The sequence below is a fragment of the Girardinichthys multiradiatus genome, chromosome 8, assembly GCF_021462225.1.
Source record: "Girardinichthys multiradiatus isolate DD_20200921_A chromosome 8, DD_fGirMul_XY1, whole genome shotgun sequence".
Classification (NCBI taxonomy): Eukaryota; Metazoa; Chordata; class Actinopteri; order Cyprinodontiformes; family Goodeidae; genus Girardinichthys; species Girardinichthys multiradiatus.
Window position 1 is genome coordinate 5357990 of NC_061801.1, and position 24916 is coordinate 5382905.

At 44.1% G+C, this 24916-nt stretch overlaps 1 protein-coding gene across 1 annotated transcript in view; it reads left to right on the forward strand.

Moving 5' to 3' along the window:
* The window catches only part of pam (peptidylglycine alpha-amidating monooxygenase), a 42447-nt gene extending 18489 nt beyond the window's left edge, over positions 1–23958 (forward strand). The window contains exons 15-25 of the mRNA XM_047372143.1: positions 2206–2335; positions 3399–3515; positions 3631–3703; positions 3886–4096; positions 7988–8191; positions 10698–10813; positions 13435–13531; positions 13757–13807; positions 17486–17728; positions 18187–18246; positions 22516–23958. Coding sequence (XP_047228099.1) covers positions 2206–2335; positions 3399–3515; positions 3631–3703; positions 3886–4096; positions 7988–8191; positions 10698–10813; positions 13435–13531; positions 13757–13807; positions 17486–17728; positions 18187–18246; positions 22516–22709 — 1496 coding nt within the window. The 3' untranslated portion in view covers positions 22710–23958. The remainder of the gene's footprint in view (positions 1–2205; positions 2336–3398; positions 3516–3630; positions 3704–3885; positions 4097–7987; positions 8192–10697; positions 10814–13434; positions 13532–13756; positions 13808–17485; positions 17729–18186; positions 18247–22515) is intronic.
* Positions 23959–24916: the final 958 nt, after the last annotated feature.

Sequence of the window (24916 nt, forward strand, 5' to 3'; positions counted from 1 at the left end):
CTTCCACCGCCCGATAATGTCCTCAGTCGAGGTCAGCAGTCTCCCGCCCCCACTATAAACAGTGTTGGCAAAGCACTGCTTCCCCCTCCTGAGGCGTCGGACGGTTTGCCAGAATCGCTTCGAGGCCAACCGGTAGTCCTTCTCCATGGCCTCACCGAACTCTTCCCAGGCCCGAGTTTTTACCTCTGCCACAGCCCGGGCCGCAGCACGCTTGGCCTCACGGTACCCGTCAGCCGCCTCAGGAGTCCCACAAGCCAACCACAGCCGATAGGACTCCTTCTTCAGCTTAACAGCATCCCTTACTGCCGGTGTCCACCACCGGGTTCTGGGATTGCCGCCACGACAGGCACCGCAGACCTTACAGCCGCAGCTATGGGCAGCAGCATCGACAATAGATGCAGAGAACATGGTCCACTCTGACTCTATGTCTCCAACATCCCCCGGGATCTGGTCGAAGCTCTCCCGGAGGTGGGAGTTGAATACATCCCTGGCCGAGGGCTCGGCCAGGCGTTCCCAGCAGACCCTCACTATGCGCTTTGGCCTGCCGAGTCTGTCCGGCTTTCTCCTCCTCCAGCGGATCCAACTCACCACCAGGTGATGATCAGTGGACAGCTCAGCCCCTCTCTTCACCCGAGTGTCCAAAACATGCGGCCGAAGGTCTGATGATACGACAACAAAGTCGATCATCGACCTCCTGCCTAGGGTGTCCTGGTGCCAAGTGCACTGATGGACACCCTTATGTTTGAACATGGTGTTCGTTATGGACAATCTGTGACTAGCACAGAAGTCCAATAACAAAACACCACTCGGATTCAGATCGGGGAGGCCATTCCTCCCGATCACGCCTCTCCAGGTGTCACTGTCGTTCCCCACGTGGGCGTTGAAGTCCCCCAGCAGAATAATGGAGTCCCCGGGAGGGGCACTATCCAGCACCCCCGACAGGGACGCCAAGAAGGCAGGGTACTCTGCACTACCACTCGGCCCGTAGGCTGAAATGATAGTCAGAGACCTCTCCCCAACCCGAAGGCGCAGGGATACAACCCTCTCATCCACTGGGGTAAACCCCAACACGAGACGGCTGAGCTGGGGGGCAACAAGCAAACCCACACCAGCCCGCCGCCTCTCCCCGTGGGCCACTCCAGAGTAGAAGAGAGTCCAACCCCTCTCAAGGAGATGGGTTCCAGAGCCCACGCTGTGCGTGGAGGCGAGCCCGACTATTTCTAGTCGATATCTCTCGACCTCCGGCACAAGCTCAGACTCCTTCCCCCCCAGCGAGGTGACATTCCACGTCCCTAGAGCCAGCCTAAGCATCCGGGGATCGGGCCGTTGAGGTCTCCACCTTTGTCCGCCACCCAATCCTCTTTGCACCGGTCCCTCACGGTTCCCCCTGCGGGTGGTGGGCCCACTGGAGGATGGCCTCGCGTCTCTCGTTCGGGCTTGGCCCTGCCGGGTCCCGCGAGGAGCAACCCGGCCACCAGGCGCTCTCCGACGAGTCCCGACCCCAGGCCTGGCTCCAGGGTGGGACCCCGGCTCCGCCGTACCGGGCGACGTCACGTGCCTCGATATTGTGTTCTTCATGAGGGGTTCTTGAACCATTCTTTGTCTGACCCATCACCTAGAACCTGTTTGCCATGGGAGACCCTACCAGGGGCATTTAGGCCCCAGACAACATAGCCTCTAGGATCATTTGAGCACTCAAACCCCTCCACCACGTTAAGGTGACGGTTCAAGGAGGGGACATACTTCAGTCTGCACCATAAAAACACCTACATCTGGTTTACATGGACACGTATGACAGATGGAGTTTGTTCCAAGATGCAACCCAACAACATTAACCAAGCGGCACTGTTATACGATCCGCTAAATAATCCCAGTAGAAGCAAACAAGAATCCTGAATGACTGCATATACTCATCTGAAGTGATCCATTGAACAGATCAGATAAAAGCAGACTGTACTGTAATACCTGTGTGCCAGGCCAGCTTGAAAGCTAAATTGAATTATAGTAAAAAGTAATTATTGTTTCCCAGCAGGCTTTGTTTCACCAAATAAGTACTAATGAACTTTAAAAATAACTGTGTGCATGTTTTCCTAACCCTGAAGAAGGCAAAGATACCCCTTTCAGAATGAAAATTAAACTCCTGTGGTCACATAATGTGGAGAGTTCTTCAACTCCTCTGTGTCTGGGTTTCTGATTCGGTTGCAGATTATCATTTGGAGCAGGTGTCAACATGGCCACAGAGTTCTCTTCAGCTGGGCCAGGTCTCAGGACTCGCCCTGGACTCTGATTCCAACCTGGTCATTTTTCACAGAGGTGACCACCGCTGGGGCACAGAGTAGGTTGCTTTTACTCTTCATGTAGCCATTTTCTTTTACAAATCCTAACAAAACACGATATTTATTGTTTTCCCCAAAACGCCTACTAATAAGAGATCTCACAAACGCCTTTTTCATTAGCAGTTTTTGCACAAATTACAGATTGATCTGATGTTTGCATTTGCTCATTTCAAGCTTCTTCTAAAAATACATCCATAGGTTTTTAACAGCGCTTTTTAACCCTCCCAGGTTTGAAAGATAATTGGACTTTCTTTAGGGTAATTGTTTTCTGGACACATACTCAACTTCAGGATCTTCAGATTTAAAGAGAAAAATGTTTCTCGATTGAGTACCGTGGACAACACACCACCAATATCTCAACTGCTTAGAAAGATTCTCATAGGGGAGTTTAGCTGACCATTCGACCAAGTCCGTTTGAGCAAATACAGAATCAAGTATTTCTAGATCCTGCCCCTTTTTCCTTCAGTAAATGTTTTTATTTTGTGTTACTGTTTTCTTAATTAAACCACATTTGTTCTGTTTATTGACTAAACTAAAGGAACAGCATGTCATCTGTAGAAGTTGGCTGCCTCAGATCCATTACCAGCACCTCTTCTATAGAAAACTGTATTCCACTATTTACTGCTGTTCCTTATCAAATTGTAATCCTTTTCCAGATATATTTCTGATTGACTGCTTTTCAAATTAAGTCATAACAAAAAAAATCAGCACTTCACATATTTCTGGTCAGACAAATGAGATTGTTGGTTATGATACTGAGCCATATCCTAGAGACACAATGATATTCTTATTGAAAACGTCTTTATTTTGGGGTTTACCAGGCGGTCTGATTACAGTATTATTGGCTGTAGCTATTGTTACATTAGCATTGGTGTTATGAGTTCAGGTTAGATGGCGACAGATGACCTGCTGTGACCCCTGACAAGTTAAAGCTGAAAGGAAAAGAAGCAGCATTGGTGTTTCTGGAAATGCTTTTAAATAAAGGTCCTCTATTGTGAAACAAGCCACCATGTCACTCCCCATAGAAGTACTGTAAATCTGTTTCCTTGCGTGTTTGCTTAGTTCTTTCAACAGCCAGGCTAGATACCAGCAGAGGTCACTGGGGCCCATTCAGCAGTCCACTATTTTGGTTGTGGACCCGGCCAATGGCAGAATCCTGAAGGCTTCTGGGCGAAACATGTAAGAGTGCGATTAAGCTGCTTTCTTATGAATGTTAGGGTTATTATGCTGGGATATATTTTTAAGCCCTGCAGACTTAAAGCTGTTTTTGATCATCTGCTTTTTGATATTGCAGGTTTTACTTGCCTCATGGAATAACTGCAGACAAGGATAATAATTACTGGGTGACTGATGTGGCTCTGCATCAGGTGAGCTGAAGCTTGCTCACATGCAACCAAAACTGAACTTTTTGGCACAAATGCAAAAAGACTTCCAGCTGCAATTATAACGAAAAGTAGTTCAACAAAGTATAGATTCAAGACACTAGACGCAGACAGCTAGGGTGACAGTGAGGTCTCACTCAACTGGTCTCTGCTTTGTTGTTCTTCAGGTGTTAAAGGTGAGCAGTGATGGCAGAGACAGAACCCTGCTGGCCCTGGGAGACGCTTTCACACCCGGTAGTGACATCAACCACTTCTGCCAACCAACCGATGTGGCTGTTGACCCTGAAAGTGGAAACATCTTTGTGTCTGATGGCTACTGTAATGCCAGGATACTGAAGTTTTCAGCTGATGGAACATACTTGTCTCAGTGGGGTGCAGGTAGCCAACCTAACTTACACACAAATACATGGACCATTAAAGCCATAAAAGCTAGAAAAAAAAAACATGATCAAAGATTGAAGAAAAACTGATTAAAATTCTGCATATTCCCCAGTTTAAACTTTACCAGGCATGGAGATCAGATCAGGCGTTTAGTCGTAAGTGGTTCCATGTCTTTAGCTGTGTTCAGGTAAAATCTTTTACCAAGCTTTAAAAATGAAAGAAAAAGAATTAATACCATTTCCTTGGATTATCCACACCACCACCACTCCCTTGTCTCCCCTGGCACTTAATTTAGGAAGTGGTTGAAATATTCCACTGAGAAGTTGTACACTCCTTCAGGATGCCTGTTCAACTCTCCTCTCACTCATGTCTGTTACATAAACAGATGTGACTTAATTTGAACATATGTCTTAACAGTTATCACTCCTGCAGGAAACATTAGTTAAGAACAAAAATGTAAAGCTATTGACAAAATCTATTTTAACGTATTTCAGTTGTTGATCATGTATTGCCAATGTGCTAACAATATATCCCTGATATACGCCAGACAGCACAGTTACAATTCTCAACATTCCTGGAACAAGGCCTATGATGAAGGTACGCCATTCCTACTATGAGACATGGAGGTGGATCGCTGATGGTTTGGGCATGTGTGAGCTACAAAGGCATGGGAAACTCAAAATTAATAGCATGATAAATGTAGCATTTTATCAGAAAATACTGGAGGACAATTTGCACTAATCATCCTGAAGGCTGGGAACTTGGATGTTCCAACATGACATCAATCCAAAACACAAAGTCAACCTGTCATTGGCTACAGCAGAGCAAAGTAAAGGTTCTGGAGTGACCATCTCAGTCTCCTGACCTCAGTGTCATTGAGCCACTGTGGGGAAATCTCAAACAAGCAGTTCAGAGATTAGCAGGAACTGGATGCTTTTTGGAAAGAAGGATTTTGCAGCTTTACCATCAGCGAAAATTAAGAGCCTCATCCACAACAACCACAAAAGACTCCAATCTGTTGTTGATGTTAAAAGGGGCAATACATGGTATTAAGAACTGGGGTATGTAAACTTTTGATCAGGGTCATTTAGGTAGTTTCTGTTGTCATTGTGAGTTAAGAGTAAACACAGTTGTTTCACATAAATGGCTTCACACAACCACTAACCATGAGGAAAGAAACAGTTTTTATTCACTGAAAAATGGCCTAAAAATGAGAAATTCCATGTATGTAAACTTATGAGCACAATTGTACTGACTAGTCTGAGTGCAAATATACTAAAGTATGTTTTTGCAACAATATATTGAACATAGAAATACTTCCATGATTTAATTTCATTTTTGGCTTGTTGAGAAAGCCTCAGTAGTCATTAAATAATTTACCACTTGGTAAAATATTTTAAGTTCAGGTGCATCTGATCTTTGCTATTTTTTACAATGACCAACAATGGTTAGAAGTTAGATTAAATAAAATGTATGAGACATTACAGTGGTTATTGTGCTATCAAACATACAGGTCCTTCTCAAAAAATTAGCATATTGTGATAAAGTTCATTATTTTCTATAATGTAATGATGAAAATTTAACATTCATATATTTTAGATTTATTGCACACTAACTGAAATATTTCAGGTCTTTTATTGTCTTAATACGGATGATTTTGGCATACAGCTCATGAAAACCCAAAATTCCTATCTCACAAAATTAGCATATTTCATCCGACCAATAAAAGAAAAGTGTTTTTAATACAAACAACGTCAACCTTCAAATAATCATGTACAGTTATGCACTCAATACTTGGTCGGGAATCCTTTTGCAGAAATGACTGCTTCAATGCGGCGTGGCATGGAGGCAATCAGCCTGTGGCACTGCTGAGGTCTTATGGAGGCCCAGGATGCTTCGATAGCGGCCTTTAGCTCATCCAGAGTGTTGGGTCTTGAATCTCTCAACGTTCTCTTCACAATATCCCACAGATTCTCTATGGGGTTCAGGTCAGGAGAGTTGGCAGGCCAATTGAGCACAGTTATACCATGGTCAGTAAACCATTTACCATTGGTTTTGGCACTGTGAGCAGGTGCCAGGTCGTGCTGAAAAATGAAATCTTCATCTCCATAAAGCTTTTCAGCAGATGGAAGCATGAAGTGCTCCAAAATCTCCTGATAGCTAGCTGCATTGACCCTGCCCTTGATAAAACACAGTGGACCAACACCAGCAGCTGACACGGCACCCCAGACCATTACTGACTGTGGGTACTTGACACTGGACGTCTGGCATTTTGGCATTTCCTTCTCCCCAGTCTTCCTCCAGACTCTGGCACCTTGATTTCCGAATGACATGCAGAATTTGCTTTCATCCGAAAAAAGTACTTTGGACCACTGAGCAACAGTCCAGTGCTGCTTCTCTGTAGCCCAGGTCTGGGGAATGCGGCACCTGTAGCCCATTTTCTGCACACGCCTGTGCACGGTGGCTCTGGATGTTTCTACTCCAGACTCAGTCCACTGCTTCCGCAGGTCCCCCAAGGTCTGGAATCGGCCCTTCTCCACAATCTTCCTCAGGGTCTGGTCACCTCTTCTCGTTGTGCAGCGTTTTCTGCCACACTTTTTCCTTCCCACAGACTTCCCACTGAGGTGCCTTGATACAGCACTCTGGGAACAGCCTATTTGTTCAGAAATGTCTTTCTGTGTCTTACCCTCTTGCTTGAGGGTGTCAATAGTGGCCTTCTGGACAGCAGTCAGGTCGGCAGTCTTACCCATGATTGAGGTTTTGAGTGATGAACCAGGCTGGGAGTTTTAAAGGCCTCAGGAATCTTTTGCAGGTGTTTAGAGTTAACTCGTTGATTCAGATGATTAGGTTCATAGCTCGTTTAGAGACATTTTTAATGATATGCTAATTTTGTGAGATAGGAATTTGGGGTTTTCATGAGCTGCATGCCAAAATCATCCGTATTAAGACAATAAAAGACCTGAAATATTTCAGTTAGTGTGCAATGAATCTAAAATATATGAATGTTAAATTTTCATCATGACATTATGGAAAATAATGAACTTCATCACAATATGCTACTTTTTTGAGAAGGACCTGTATATACACCCCAGTGTTTCCAGCTGAGTCACAGAAGAACCTATCTTTTGAAGGGCACAGGGTCTTACGCCATTAAAATATCTGTGACCTCCTAACCCTGACAAACGGCGCATGTAGTAGATGTGCTGCACCGAAAATATTTCATATCAAGAAAGATTCAGACTAATGTTTAATAACCTTGCTGTTCACTTGTTTCTGAAGCTACTGTTATAAAAACTAACTCTGAAAACCTGGGGTGCTGTTTAAAAGTGCAAAACATAGATGGAAATGCTTTGTAAACAGTTTAGGCTGTATTTAAAGAAAACACAATGCCTTTGGTTTGAGAACAATGCATAGACTGAATAATAACAGAGGAGGCTGGTTAGTTCATTCAGAAACAAACATGCCAAGCTAGGCCGCTTTTTATTTATCATAGTTTCATAATGTGCACTCAGGAGCAGATGTTGGTTTGCCATGCTGGACTTGGCAATAGGGCTAAAACAATTAATCGGATTAATCAATTATTGAAATAATCGTCAACTAATTTAGCACTCAAATAATCATTAACTGGAGAATACAGACTCTAAAATATGCCAGTTGTTGAAAGAAGAACCCACTCAGAGCAGTAATTAGGCCAAAACTGTACAAAAAATCGATCATTTTGCATTTAAGATGAAAAACCTTCTTTGAGTGACCTGGAAATAGTTGCAGCCTAAAATTTAAAAAAAAGATAGCATATACTGTTAGTATAGTTCACCAAGATTACACTTAACTAGCACTGATGCACTGCAGATTTTAATTAATGTCTTGTGCTGTTTGTTCTGGGTCAAGGTTCATCGGACAGAAGGAGGCGCACACCGTTTCGGACCCCCCACAGCTTGGTGCTCCTTCCTGACCGAAAGGAGGTTTGTGTTGCTGACAGGGAAAATGGACGTATCCAGTGCTTCATAGCTGAAACTGGGGAGTTTGTCAAAGAAATAAAGAATGAAGAGTTTGGAGGAGAAGTGTTTGCTATCACTTACAGTCCTGCTGGAGGTGAGTAGAATCCATGCTCTCCAGTGACAGACATGAAATCCTGGTCGCTTGTTGGTCATCCTTTTAGATTCCAGTCTCACTAATTTCTTAATTTAGAAGAATTGAGTAACTGACTTCATTTGGTACAAGTTAATTTAGATTAGATTCTACCTTATCATTGGACATGTTGCAAGTACAGGGCAATGAAATGCAGATTGCATCCAACCAAAAGTGCTTAACAGCAATAAAACAGTATATGCAGATATTTACCAATGTGCCTCTAGATATTTACAGACTATGACTAACAGTTTGGAATAGTTATTGTATGCACAGTAGTGCAAAATGGTGGGGGGGGGCTCTTCCTGAACCTGGTTGTTCTGGTCCGGAGGTTTCTGTAGTGCCTCCTAGAGGGCTGGACAAACAGTCGATGTACTCAGTGGCAGGATTCCTGGTGTTAACTGCCCTCCTAACACATCACTTCCTGTAAATGTCCCCAATTGCAGGAAGTGGAGCCCCAATAATGTAATTGGGGTGAAGGCAGATTTCACCTTCTGGTCTGCAACAGAGCAATTCCCGTACCGCACTGTAATACAGAAGATTAACATGCTCTCAATGGTGCAGCATTAGAAGTTAACCAGGATCCCTAAAGGGAGGTGATTTCTCCATAGAGTCCTTAGGAACAATAAGCACTGGTGAGCCTTCTTTGAGGGGCTGGAGCAGTGGGATGTCCAGGTGAGGTCATGTGTGATGTGGGTCCCAAGGAATTTGAAGCTGGACTCGTGCTCTACCGCCACTCTGTGGATATTGATAGGTGAATAAATGACAGCGCACCGTTTGAAATCCACAATGAGCTCTTTGGGTTTTCTGGGTGTTGAGCAGCATGTTGTTGTCGCACCACACAAGCAATCCACCTTCTCCATCCATCCATCCTCCTCCCTGTAGGCTGACTCATCGTTGTTCTTGATGAGGCCAAACACCATGGTGTCATCAGCAAACTTAATCATGATGTTTGAGCCATGTATGGGTCTGAAACCCTGAGTGAAAAAGGAGTCTATGAATGGACTCATAGGCAAACTGGTGATGGTCCAGGGTAGGAGGGAGACAGGATCTGAGATGTGCTAGAACCAGCTGCTCTAAGCACTTTGCAATGATGGGAGTGAGTGGGACTGGACGCTAGTCAGTGAGACAGGCTGGGGGGGATTGTTTGGTTACTGGCACAAAGCAGGTAATAATTTGAAGCAGGTCAGTACCACAGCATGGGCTAAGGACAGATTAAATAAGTCCATCAGAACCCTCGTCTGCTCCCCAGCACATGCTCTGAGCACACGTCCAGGGATGCCATCAGGACGTGCAGCTTTGCTGGTGTTGATCCTGCTCAGTACAGCTCTGACCTCAGTGGATTAAAGGTTGATGGTCAGGAGTCAGCATTGCCTGGTTGTCCTTCTCAAATCGAGCGTAGAAATTGTTCAGGTTGTAGAGAAAGGATATATCAGAGAAGGGGAGTGGGCTTGTAGTCACTGATTACCTGAATGCCTTGCCACATATGTTGTGGAGAGGATATCTCCTCAACCTTCAGCTTATAATGAAACTTGGCCTACTTAATGCTTCATTTGAGGTCAACTCTGGCTGTACTGTAGGCCTGAGCCGGCCCTCAGCAGGGGACGGACATCTTTATTCAGGGCTTTTGATTTTAGAACATGGCGACTTGTTTCTGGGTGGTGACCCTGTCTGTGGTGGTGAAGATGTAAACCAGTATAGACGATGCATAGCTCTGAATGTCTGTGGGGGGATGACAGGTTGTCAGAGTAACAAACGTATTCCAGTTTGTGTGGCTGAACCGGTCCTGCAGCACAGAATCTGTTCCTTCAGGCCAAACTTTTACTGTCCTCGCTGCGGTTTTCACCCATTGGATCAGTGGCAAATACTTGGGGGAGAGAAAAAGAGAGAGAGTGTCTGATGGTCCTATGTAGGGGAGGGGTGTAGAAGTGTAATCCCCCATAACAATAAAAGCAGCCTCTGGGTCTGTTGACTGCTGTTTGTTAATGAGGGGTGTGCATAAATGGCAGTGATCAAGACTATAGCAAGTTCTCCTAGGAAATAAAATGGTCTACATTTAGCCATAATAACTCCAGATTAGATGAACAGCGGCTCTCGGGGAGCACCTCCAGAGCCACCTGCAGGGAGGATGTGGCATCTGGCTAACTCAATAGCACTGTCCAGAATACTACTGTTTAACCACGTTTCTGTGAAAATCCTGACATTCGAATCTGTAATCTGGTCATTGTTGGCAATCCAGAGTCATATTTCGTCCATTTTATTTGCCGTAGACTGTACATTGCCAAGGAAAGCGCTACGTAGAGGGAGCCAATGCTGTGTTAGCTTTAGCTTGGCTCGTAGCCTTCCGGATTTACCCTGGGAAGCACAGCGATGTTAGTTTGAATATCTTCATTTTATTTATTTTTTTTCTTTTTTAAGCATTTCACAGTTGTCTGTCCTTTCTCTCTGTTCTAATTCCGCTCCAATGAAGATGGGCTGATCTTTGCAGTAAATGGGAACTTACCCTACCACTCTGCTCCACTCAGAGGGTTTGTTCTAGATTATTCAACCAAACAAATCTTGGATTCTTTCAGCCCCACCCAGAAGGTAAACACACACTGACTTCACATAAAAACTACTAGACATTCTACTTGCTAGAGAGCCTGAACCTCTCCCAACAAATACACTTCATGATTAGATATTTGTGGTTTATTTCATCCATTTGTGGATTCTTCTGAGTTGCGATTCTTATTAACACCGAAGAATCTCTCAGAGGCCATAGTCCAACAACTATTCTCAGATTAAGATTAAAAATCAAATTCAATCCCTGATTGTTTAACCAATTAAATGCAGTCAAGATGACTTTTTAAAGTAGATTTACTGGTCTACTACTAATAATGTAACATATACAATTCAATTCAAAGATTCTTTATTGATCCCCGAGGGGAAATTAGAATTCCAGTACAACCCATCCAAACATACATCATGACACAAGACAAGACAATGGGGGGACGGGTCACAGAGGCTTTGCTGCGCGCTCACAGGCGCTGCCCTTGCTAGATGAGAAAAGAGGCCACATTAGGTAAGTAGAGGGGAAAAAAATCATATTTCACACTTTATCCTTAGCAGGATACAGTTTGAGATTGCAAAAAACCTCAGCACAAAGAAGCAACAAATTTACAAAACAACATCATGCTGGGAACGGTGAAGGTGGTGTGAGGGGTGCATATGTTTATCTTGAGCATGTGTGTGTGTGTGCAAGTGAGTGTGTGCAAGTAAGTCCATGAAGCACTGTCACAGAGGCCATTGTCCTTGATGGTTCGTTGGAATGTAGATCAACCGGCCAAGTTCTGAGCAGGTCCACAGGTGTCCTCAGGGAAGGGAGGGGGCAGAGGGAGCAGAGCGTCATGTTTACATAACTTCCAGGAGAAGTTGAAGATAGCCAGCCATCAAGGCCGCGCAGGAGAGCCAGATTCAGAAAAACAATAATTATTTGGGTTAGGCTGACTCTTAATTTTCCGTCAGCCTTGAGAGTCTCACTGGTGCTTCTCAAAGGCGAATCCAAATAGACAAATTCCTGGTCTTTCTGCCAGATCCAAGCGAACAACTTTCTCCAAGATTTATACCATTTCACCCCTGAGTCCAGGAACCGCAACCCGCTTGCGATCCTGTATAAGGATCACATCCAGTCTGCGATTCAGCTCACGTAACATCTCAGTCTGAGTGTTGATCGCTCTGAAGATCCCATCACACATGCCAGGCAGCCTTACAATGGCCAGAACAGCTGCTGACATTCTCCGAATTTCCCGATATGCCAGGTAACCGCTGACTCCAAAAAGCAGAAATCCCGATATTAAACATCCAATTATATACACATCTTCCACATCCTCGACTGACATTATCGACAGACACACAATCCTCCACTTCTGCCAGGAGTCCATCGTGTGTCCAGAGAAAAATGTCCCGTCCGGGCAAGTGGGCTCTCCCGACCCCTGTCTTCTCGTCGAGAAAATTTGATCAATTGCATTGAGAGACCAGCTGACCAAATCCATAATTTGGAAGAATTTGGAAGATGTGCAAAAAGAGGCTCCAAAACAAAGACAAGACACAGAGCTGAAGCAGGGCAGAGAAAAAGGGTCCACCTCCACCGAGAGCAGGAAAAAAAGCAGGAAAAATGTCCTTTTGGATTTTACTGTTGTGCAACTTCCTGGAACCGTTAGTCTCACAAGGTTTTTTGTGTGCATTTTCATTGTGGGGTCTGAAACTCGTCCTGCCTATGTAGATTACATCCCGATTCTAAACGGCTGCTCCTCCAGCCGGAGTGGTGCAAATCTCCACCCACCGCCACTGCAGTGTTTATAATATGATAAAACTGTGAACTCAAACTATTACAGCATTAATCTGATATTGTTCCATATTTGATTATAGTTTAAGTATAATATTAAGTTACATTTTTTTAACTCTGCTTTTAAACACTTAGACAAATGGCTGTGAAGAAAATGTTTTTCTCTATATTCAAGGAGACGCTGAAGTGGAACTCTGCACTTCCTTTAATTAAATATCTCCACAGAGGTTGTAGGATTTTATCAATGTATTTATTTATTTAAGCTCTGTAAAACTTTGTAAAATTCATCATGGGTGTCTAGGTTTAAATGTTGTGTTGCAAATAAAAGTACAGGACCCCTCTTTTATAATTTAAAATTAACAGAAAGATGTCCGAAAGGGGAGCAGAAATGCGGATATTCAGCCAATAAGAAATGTTTAGCATTCTCCACCTGCAAACCTTCACCTTCAGTTCTTCAGGGTTGATCCAAACACATATGGTGGTGGCAGCCATGTGTGTTAAAATGGTCCAGTCAAAGTCAAAACCCTAATACTAGTCAGAATCTGTGGCAAGACTTGAACATTACTGTTCACAGATGTTTTACTGAGCCTGAGCTGGAGTCATACCCCACAAGACCTAAAGCTGTAACTAAAGCTAAAGGTGATTCTATAAAACATTGGTTGACTCAGGAGGACATGCCACGCTTTTCAGATTTTTAGTTTGTGTGGGTCTATGACATAAAATCCCAGTAAAATACATTGAAGTTAACAGACAAATGTGAAAAAGCTTGGGGTATGAATACTTTTGAAAGGCACTGAATATTAATCACATGGTGATTATTGATCTACATGATGTTTCCTAAACTTGTGATGTTTGAATTGATCCATGTTTTTCCTTTGAACAGGAGTTTAAAATGCCTCACGACATTATTGTCAGTAAGGATGGAAGTGTTTTTGTTGGGGACGTAGGCAGCAAGGCAGTCTATAAGTTTACTGCTGAAAGTAAGTTCATCTTCATGAATACTAGGCTGACGCCATTTGCTTACTGTTCTAACAGAGTTTCTTCCATGTGATTCACAGTCATTCAAATTCACGAGATTTTATTGTGTCCTTGTAACTTTTCCAAATATTATTTGTGAACTAAAAAAGGTGTTAAATCAGCGTTGTGTTTCCGGTAAACTGCACACATCCATTTTTATCTGATCCTTTGTTGTCTTAATTTTCCAGAGTTGCACCGTTCTGTCAAGAAAGCTGGAATTGAGGTCCAGGAGCTTGAAGGTAAGCTCTGCAGATTTAGATTTAGACGGATTCAGACAAGGTACCTAGCCTTTATTTGTTTCTACATGTACATAAACTTTTATGACATCCTATTCTTAATCTATAAGGTCCAGTTTGATGATGGGCCCACTGTTACCTGCAATAGCGACTTTAAGTATTTGGCCAACATCTTCCTCAAGGTTTAGGAGTCTGTTCATGGTTGGATGAGGAAACCAGAACTGCAGCCTCTGCTCTAATGCACCCCAAATGGTTTTAAGAGGGTTGAGGTCAGGTTGTGTGCAGGCCAGTCAAGTTTCTCCACACCTGCAGTCATGGAAGTGATTGGTGCACCAGAATTTATACTTTTGGTCATATAGTGTAAAATTGTACTATATGACCATTCTTAGTATATCATATCTTATCAAAAAACAAATTAGTTTCATAAACTGATGTCTTAATAAGGTCACACTCTATGGAGATAAAATATTTAACCTGTCAAATTAATGTGCCAATATCATTTCCTAGTTAAAGCATAAAGATGTACAGGGGTTGGACAATGAAACTGAAACACCTGTCATTTTAGTGTGGGAGGTTTCATGGCTAAATTGGACCAGCCTGGTAGCCAGTCTTCATTGATTGCACATTGCACCAGTAAGAGCAGAGTGTGAAGGTTTAATTAGCAGGGTAAGAGCACAGTTTTGCTCAAAATATTGAAATGCACATAACATTATGGGTGACATACCAGAGTTCAAAAGAGGACAAATTGTTGGTGCACGTCTTGCTGGTACATCTGTGACCAAGACAGCAAGTCTTTGTGATGTATCAAGAGCCACGGTATCCAGGGTAATGTCAGCATACCACCAAGAAGGATGAACCACATCCAACAGGATTAACTGTGGACGCAAGAGGAAGCTGTCTGAAAGGGATGTTCGGGTGCTAACCCGGATTGTATCCAAAAAACATAAAACCACGGCTGCCCAAATCACGGCAGAATTAAATGTGCACCTCAACTCTCCTGTTTCCACCAGAACTGTCCGTCGGGAGCTCCACAGGGTCAATATACACGGCCAGGATGCTATAGCCAAACCTTTGGTCACTCATGCCAATGCCAAACGTTGGTTTCAATGGTGCAAGGAGCACAAATCTTGGGCTGTGGACAATGTGAAACATGTATTGTTCTCTGATGAGCCCACCTTTACTGTTTAACCCACATCCGGAGAGTTACAGTGTGGAGAAGCCCCAAAGAAGCGTACCACCCAGACTGTTGCATGCCCAGAGTGAAGCATGGGGGTGGATCAGTGATGGTTTGGGCTGCCATATCATGGCATTCCCTTGGCCCAATACTTGTGCTAGATGGGCGCGTCACTGCCAAGGACCACCGAACCATTCTTGAGGACCATGTGCATCCAATGGTTCAAACATTGTATCCTGAAGGCGGTGCCGTGTATCAGGATGACAATGCACCAATACACACAGCAAGACTGGTGAAAGATTGGTTTGATGAACATGAAAGTGAAGTTGAACATCTCCCATGGCCTGCACAGTCACCAGATCTAAATATTATTGAGCCACTTTGGGATGTTTTGGAGGAGCGAGTCATGAAACGTTTTCCTCCACCAGTATCACGTAGTGACCTGGCCACTATCCTGCAAGAGGAATGGCTTAAAATCCCTCTGACCACTGTGCAGGACTTGTATATGTCATTCCCAAGACGAATTTACACTGTATTGGCCGCAAAAGGAGGCCCTACACCATACTAATAAATTATTGTGGTCTAAACCAGGTGTTTCAGTTTCATTGTCCAACCCCTGTATTTCAGGATTATAATCTGCAGACTACAGGTCCTTCTCAAAATATTAGCATATTGTGATAAAGTTCATTATTTTCCTTAATGTCATGATGAAAATTTAACATTCATATATTTTAGATTTATTGCACACTAACTGAAATATTTCAGGTCTTTTATTATCTCAATACGGATGATTTTGGCATACAGCTCATGAAAACCCAAAATTCCTATCTCACAAAATTAGCATATCATTAAAAGGGTCTCTAAACGAGCTATGAACCTAATCATATGAATCAACGAGTTAACTCTAAACACCTGCAAAAGATTCCTGAGGCCTTTAAAACTCCCAGCCTGGTTCATTACTCAAAACCCCAATCATGGGTAAGACTGCCGACCTGACTGCTGTCCAGAAGGCCACTATTGACACCCTCAAGCAAGAGGGTAAGACACAGAAAGACATTTCTGAACGAATAGGCTGTTCCCAGAGTGCTGTATCAAGGCACCTCAGTGGGAAGTCTGTGGGAAGGAAAAAGTGTGGCAGAAAACGCTGCACAACGAGAAGAGGTGACCGGACCCTGAGGGAGATTGTGGAGAAGGGCCGATTCCAGACCTTGGGGGACCTGCGGAAGCAGTGGACTGAGTCTGGAGTAGAAACATCCAGAGCCACCGTGCACAGGCGTGTGCAGGAAATGGGCTACAGGTGCCGCATTCCCCAGGTCAAGCCACTTTTGAACCAGAAACAGCGGCAGAAGCGCCTGACCTGGGCTACAGAGAAGCAGCACTGGACTGTTGCTCAGTGGTCCAAAGTACTTTTTTCAGATGAAAGCAAATTCTGCATGTCATTCGGAAATCAAGGTGCCAGAGTCTGGAGGAAGACTGGGGAGAAGGAAATGCCAAAATGCCAGAAGTCCAGTGTCAAGTACCCACAGTCAGTGATGGTCTGGGGTGCCGTGTCAGCTGCTGGTGTTGGTCCACTGTGTTTTATCAAGGGCAGGGTCAATGCAGCTAGCTATCAGGAGATTTTGGAGCACTTCATGCTTCCATCTGCTGAAAAGCTTTATGGAGATGAAGATTTCATTTTTCAGCACGACCTGGCACCTGCTCACAGTGCCAAAACCACTGGTAAATGGTTTACTGACCATGGTATCACTGTGCTCAATTGGCCTGCCAACTCTCCTGACCTGAACCCCATAGAGAATCTGTGGGATATTGTGAAGAGAACGTTGAGAGACTCAAGACCCAACACTCTGGATGAGCTAAAGGCCGCTATCGAAGCATCCTGGGCCTCCATAAGACCTCAGCAGTGCCACAGGCTGATTGCCTCCATGCCACGCCACATTGAAGCAGTCATTTCTGCAAAAGGATTCCCGACCAAGTATTTAGTGCATAACTGTACATGATTATTTGAAGGTTGACGTTTTTTGTATTAAAAACACTTTTCTTTTATTGGTCGGATGAAATATGCTAATTTTGTGAGATAGGAATTTTGGGTTTTCATGAGCTGTTTGCCAAAATCATCCGTATTAAGACAATAAAAGACCTGAAATATTTCAGTTAGTGTGCAATGAATCTAAAATATATGAATGTTAAATTTTCATCATAACATTATGGAAAATAATGAACTTTATCACAATATGCTAATATTTTGAGAAGGACCTGTATTTACCCTTTAATGTATGACTGCTCCATGAAAATTAATTCTCTTCTGTCAATATTCTCCCTCCTAAATTTACTGTTAACCTAGCTGATACTGATATAAAGAACGTCACTTCCTTATATCGTTTTTGTGGAAACTTTTGTGTGTAGAAATGATTTGTGCCGTTTTTGCAGATGTTTATGATGATTGTAGCCCTCGGCTGCACAACCTCCCACATCAAATCCCAGTTTGATCCCTTTTTCTCTCCGTGTAGAAGTGGAGGCATTTGTCCAAGCCAAGCTGAAGCCACCTCCCAACATTTTAAAGACAGCAGCTATCAAAGAGAAGCAAACTGTGGCTGACAAAACCCCTCCAGCGGTGGAAGCGGAACCGAGGACCAGCACCCCAAAGTCAAACAAAGTGGAGAGTGTCCTTCCTGCCATCGTTGTTTCACTGCTTCTCATCCTTCTGCTGGTCATCGTCTTCATCGGAGTCTTCATGTGCTGGAGAAAAAACAGTATGTATGAGGAGAAAATGCCACAATTACAGTCTGATATATATATATATCTATATATATATATATCTATATATATTATATATATATATATATCTATATAGATATATATATATATATATATATATATATATATATATATATATATAATAGATAGATAGATAGATAGATAGATACACAGAAATACATTAATACTGCATTTATGTTTCACAATGTGGTGGATGCAGTGATTATGTACTGTTCAGTAGGACAGTTGTACTGGTACCAGAAGTACTAACATAAAACTGCTCCTCTATTGGACGAGGTGTTAAACAAGTGAGGTCTATATGAAGCTACCAGCCCAGCTTGTGTGGTCCTTCTGGTCCTGTGTGCATCTGACCAGCTCTCACTTTACTTGATTGTTCTGGGTTTTAGTGGTACCGTCTGGCCTGCACTCATCCTAACATTACTGATTGTTTCAGAGAGAAATGAGATGAAAATAGAGCCGCGCTCTGTTGGAGGAGTCTTGGGGAAAATACGAGGTAAGTTATTCATGACAATAAAATCATAAACTAGAATTACATCAAACGTTTGGACTATGGCTCTATTATATGCTTTATAGAGAACTGGAAATAGATGTTTAGGCATTGTTCATTGTGCCTACATGTAGTGAAAAAAGGCATTTAGAAAAATTTATTGGCTTGATATCACGGCTGTAACCAGATAATCTAATCATTTAAAAGTAAGACAAGGTTACCAGATAGACACTGTTGTTGTGTAGGCATGTCAGTCAGCATCACCATCATATGGTTGTCTGACATGTTGGGCCATACTCTTTACAACATAGCGCAGGAGGGGAAACCATCAGGTTGCAACAGCACAGCTTCCATATCTGTCCACCAGAGCTTGAATCTCTATTTTCTTTGGGCCTAACTGGTCCATATGTGTGGTGGACTGCAGAGAACCAGACCATCTGTGAGTAATTCTAAGGCAGATCTTGCACACAGCTTGTCAAAAACTGTAAAATAACCTTTGGAGATTTGTAACGTGATGAGTGTTTATCTACTCAGGTGGTTTACAGGCCGTGGGAGTGTTTATTGCGCTTTTGCAACTCCGTTTATCATTCCTCCTCCTTTACTTTGCAATCACAATGAAAGTTTATTTGTGTAGTACATTTAAGACGATTCCAAGTGCTTTGCATGATGACAAAAAAACGTTTTTAAAAAACTACATTGTAGTGGCATGAGAAAGAAAAGTTGGACTACGGATTAAAATTAATGACCTCAACGTTTTTGTAAAGTCATAAGACTAAACTAACCTCCTGCAGGAAATTTAACATCTTTGACCCATTCGTTGATGCACTCTGTGCTTTTTGGTCCATATTATAAACCCATATATAAAACACAGCGAGGTCTGCCTCACTCAGTTCTAAGGTGGAAATTCCCAAATCACCTGGCATTATCCCCAGTAGAAAACTTTGTGATAATTTTAAACATTTAATTTAATGAGCAGGACCTTTTAAACTTTTATAATTTTAAACATTTTATGATTTTTGATTTTTAGGCCTTTGGTTATACTCGTACTCATTCTCGTCGTCTTCCGCTCTATCCGGGACCGGGTCGCGGGGGCAGCAGACTCAGCAGAGACGCCCAGACCTCCCTCTACCCAGACACCACCTCCAGCTCCTCCAGGGGGGAGCCCAAGGCGTTCCCAGGCCAGGCGAGACATAGTCCCTCCAGCATGTCCTGGGCTGTCCCCTGGGCCTCCTCCCGGTGGGACGTGCCTGGAATACCTTCCGAGGAAGGCGTCCAGGAGGCATCTGATATAGATGCCCGAGCCAACTTCAACTGGCTCTTCTCCATGTGGAGGAGCAGCGGCTCTATTCCAAGCCCCTCCTGGATGGCCAAGCTCCTCATCCTATCTCTAAGGGAGTGCCCGGCCACCCTACGGAGGAAGCTCATTTCAGCCGCTTGTATCCGGGATCTCATTCTTTCGGTCATGACCCAAAGTTCATGGCCATAGGTGAGGGTGGGAACGTAGACCGACCGGTAAATTGAGAGCTTCGCTTTTTGGCTCAGCTCTCTCTTCACCACAACGGACCAGCACAGTGCCCCCATTACTGTGGCAGCCGCACCGATCCGTCTGTCGATCTCCCGCTCCATTCTTCCCTCACTCGTGTTCAAGACCCCAAGATACTTAAACTCCTCCACTTGAGGCAGGAACTCCCCTCCAACCTGAAGAGGACAAGCTACCCTCCCCAGTCGAGAACCATGGCCTCGGACTTGGAGGAGCTGATCTTCATCCCAGCCGCTTCACACTCGGCTGCGAACCGCCCCAGTACATGCTGTAGGTCTTGGCTAGAGGGGGCCAGCAGGACCACGTCATCTGCAAAAATAAGAGACAAAATCCACTGGTCCCCAAACCAGACCCCCTCCGGCTGTTGGCTGTGCCTAGAAATCTTGTCCATAAAAGTTATGAACATGCACTGGGAACAGGTCCGACTTAGTGCCGGCAATGCGGACCAAACTCCCGCTCCACTTGTACAGAGACCAGATGGCCCCTAATAAAGGGCTCCCGATTCCATACTCCTGGAGCACACCCCACAAGGCACCATGAGGGACACAGTTAGATGCCTTCTCCAGGTCCACAAAACACATGTGGACCGGTTGGGCATACTCCCATAAACCCTCGAGTACCCTGTAGAGGGTATAGAGCTGGTCCAGTGTTCCGCGGCCGGGACGAAAACCACGCTGCTCCTCCTGAAGCTGAGGTGCTATCGGCCGGACTCTCCTCTCCAATATCCTGGCGTAGGTATTACCAGGGAGGATGAGGAGTGTGATCACATCCGGTCCCCATTATGAAGGGGGACAACCACACCAGTCTGCCAGTCCAGAGGCACTGTCCCTGACCGCCCGACGCAATGCTGAAGAGGCCTGTCAACCATGACAGCCCCACAACATCCAGAGACTTGAGGTACTCAGGGCTGATCTCATCCTCCCCCGAAGCCCTGCCACCACGGAGCTTTTTAACCACCTCGGTGACTTCAACATGTGTGAGTAAAGAGTCTAACCCCAAGTCCCCTGCCTCTGCTTCCACCAGGGAATGCTTGATCCTCAAAGTACTCCTTCCACCGCCCGATAATGTCCACAGTCGAGATCAGCAGCCTCCCACCCCCACTATAAACAGTGTTGGCGAAGCACTGCTTCCCCCTCCTGAGGCGCTGGACGGTTTGCCAGAATCGGTTCGAGGCCAACCGGTAGTCCTTCGCCATGACCCGAGTTTTTGCCTCTGCCACCACCCGGGCCGCAGCACACTTGGCCTCACGGTGCCCGTCAGCCGCCCCAGGAGTCCCACAAGCCAACCACAGGCGATAGGACTCCTTCTTCAGCTTGACCCTTATTGCCGGTGTCCACCACAGAGTTTGGGGATTGCCGCTGCGACAGGCACTGCAGATCTTATGGCCGCAGCTACGGGCAGCAGCATTGACAATAGATGCGGAGAACATGGTCCACTCAGACTCTATGTCTCCAACATCCCCCGGAATCTGGTCAAAGCTCTCCCGGAGGTGGGAGTTGAGTAAATCCCTGGTCGAGGGCTCTGCCAGACATTCCCAGCAGACCCTCAATATATGCTTGGGCCTGCAAAGTCTGTTCGGCCTTTTCCTCTTCCAGCGGATCCAACTCACCACCAGGTGGTGATCAGTGGACAGCTCAGCCCCTCTCTTCACCCGAGTGTCCAAAACATGCGGCCGAAGGTCTGACAACACGACAACAGTCGATCATTGACCTCCTGCCTAGGGTGTCCTGGTGCCAATTGCACTGATGGACACCCTTATGCTTGAACATGGTGTTCATTATGGACAATCCGTGACTAGCACAGAAGTCCAATAACGAAACACCACTCTGATTCAGATCAGGGAGGCCATTCCTCCCGATCACGCCTCTCCAGGTGTCACTGTCATTTCCCACGTGGGCGTTGAAGTCCCCCAGCAGTATAATGGAGTCCCCGGGAGGGGCACTGTCCAGCACCCTGACAGGGATGCCAAGAAGGCCGCATACTCCGCACTACCGCTCTGCCCGTAGGCCGAAACGACAGTCAGAGACCTGTCCCCAACCCAAAGGCGCAAGGATGCGACCCTCTCATCCATTGGGGTAAACCTCAACACGAGACGGCTGAGCTGGGGGGCAACAAGCAAAGCCACCCCAGGCTGCCGCCTCTCCCAGTGGGTCAATCCAGAGTAGAAGAGAGTCCAGCCCCTGTCGAGGAGATGGGTTCCAGAGCCCACGCTGTGTGTGGAGGTGAGCCTGACTATTTCTAGTCAATATCTTTTGACCTCCCACACAAGCTCAGGCTCCTTCCCCCCCAGCGAGGTGACATTCCATGTTCCTAGAGCCAGCCTAAGCATCTGGGGATTGGGCAGCGGTCTTGAACCGCTCTTTGTCTGTTTGCCATGGGAGTCCCTACCAGGGGCATTTAAGCCCAAGACAACATAGCCTCTAGGATCATTCAAGCACTCAAACCCCTCCACCACGTTAAGGTGGCGGTTCAAGGTTATATTTTGTGTTAATTTTATGAACTTGATGAACTTTATATTGACCATAATCAGAAGAGCAGCAGGTCAGCAGCAGTGTTGCCTCACAACAATAAAGTCTGAGTATGATATTATCTCTGTTTGACTATAAATATTTACCTGTGGATTTTAGATATAAACTGTTGTCAGAAATCCACCTAAAGCAGGAAACCTTTGCAGAAAACGATGGCTTTATGTCAGCATAAGTAACAAATTTTTTCTTGCGTTGTGTTTCTGGTAGGTAAAGCAGTGGGTACCCTGAACCTGGGGAAATTCTTTGCCTCTCACAAAGGCTACAGTCGTCAGGGTTTTGATCAGCTGAGCACCGAAGGTAGCGACCAGGAGAGGAATGTGGAGGACAGCAGCGACTCTGACACAGAGGAGTACTCTGCTCCTCCTCCTCGTCCTCCTCCTCCTAAGTCGTCCTCTTCCTAAGTCCTCCTCCTAGGCAGCCCAGAGCCAGCTGCCTCTCTCAGCTTACATTTCTTACATGTGCTAATCCACTGTTTTTGTAACTTGTGTCAGCTGCCAATAATGCTATTTAATGTAAATATTTAAATGTGTTCTTGTACATAGAATTAATTTTATTGTCATCTTGATAAAGTCTTGGTGACAAAATTATATTTATATTTTTCTTTTATAGAAATTGCCTTTATGGAAACTATTAGCACAGTCCCCCAAACAAACGTCCACTAATATCAGGTTTAGCCTTAAAAGTTAAAGGAAATCTGCGAATGCATTAATATATAGAAGATTTTTCATGGAGTTTTTATTATTTATTTATATTCTATTTGATTTAGTTGTCAATTTTAAGTGATTTCAATAAAAATCCATCTGTGACTGTAGGGCCAACACTAAAGCTAGGTGGGGCTACTGTCGGCCATATTGTCACTGTCTGGCTACCGTGCAGCTGCTGTCACAGATGTTGTAACGTTGCCGATGTTGTTGGCTTGAATTAAATCCTACATTCCTTTAGTGTGTGAGAAAGAAATGAAGCAGACCTTTGGAGGAGAATACTGTTTTTTATGTTTCTTATGACATTTGAGCATTATTATTGTATTTGGTTGATTATCATGTCACCTGTGCCTTTTTTCATCTGCATCTTTGTTTTCCTAAAGGAAAATAGCCCAGATCTTAGCATGGCTAACTATTTAACACGTGGGAAGTAGCCTACATGCTACTGTAGCTTTTTGGTTGTTGTCAAAGGCATGTCTGAACTCGTGGTCATGTTTTTTTTTCATTACACTGGCTTCATCAGTGGGTCAGTGAGTTTATATTACATTTGTCCACAACTGTATTCCGGACAGCATAGAAACATAGATAGTTTATTTTCTATTTAATCACTATTTAGGCATATTAAAGCAGAATTAAGGCAAATAATTTAGTAAACTGCATCTAAAAACAAAAAAAAAGGTTGACTTTATCTGTTCAGTAACTTTTGGTTTGTCGGGATTTATGCTATTAGATCAGTCTTTAAGTTGTCATTTTTTAAATTGTATCCAATATTTTCTGCTGCTGCTCATAGTTTGCTATGAAGTTTGAAAGGCTTTCTGAACCGCATGCCATAGATATTTAGCTATGCTGTCACATGTGGCCTACTTATATTTGTTGTAACATTGGTTAAAGTACAAGAGTACTATTTTCAGCAACTATTGTATTTGTGTAATAAAGTATCTGCAAAGCATCCCTGTTGTGGATTTTTGTGTCTAATTGACCTTTGACCTATTCATTATGTTTACTGAAGTCAGCTCTAATATGCAAACTCTCGGGTAACTGATAGGAATGCCAGACGATGAATAAGGACACAAAAATCTACAACATCAGCATTATTGTAGCTACTGGCATCTATGGGGAATCAAGCACAGAGCTGTGAGCCAGAACACTTAGCTTTCTTTTTATAGATACAGTGCTTGTGCTGCTTCTAAAATGTCAGAATTATTCAAAGGCTTAAATTGGTATTTCTTCCAGAGAAGTTCAATGTACAGTATTGGTGTTTAAAATGACCTTATTTACAGATTATTTCACAATATCATTTGTTCTTACAAAAGAACAAATACATAAAAAAAACACTGCAGTTCATTTACCATGGCAGTAGTGTAAAACCTAAAAGAGGTCTTAAATCAGATCCTGGTTTTCGTTTCTTCTCATAGAGTAGACTAGAGCAGCTATTTCAAACTCGCTAAAAACAATAAATCTGAAGGAGTAAGTAGTTTCAAAGGAAGGAGGCCAGAACAGACAAAAAGAAATACCTGTTATGGGGGTGAAAAAAAATGAAATCAATGCAAAAATAGTGGCCATTTTAACAAGATTAAATACTAATACAAGGTAGGGACAGGTTCATCTTAAACTTGCCGTAGAGGCTTCATGGTGGTGCAGTTGTTTGCTCTGTTGCATGACGGCAAGGGTCCAATCCATGTTCTCCCTCTAGGTGTGCACGTTATTTCTAGTTTCTCTGACTGCCTGTTCGGTCAATCGGTTGCTCTAAATAGCTCTTAGGCACACGTGAATCGGTATGTCCCGTGTTGCCCTGCAATAATGCAACGATCTGTCCAGGTTTCACCTCACCTGTCACAGATTAACTGCTGGAAATTTACTATCAGAATCCATTCTGACTCTGGATCCACAAGCTCCTACTTTAAGGA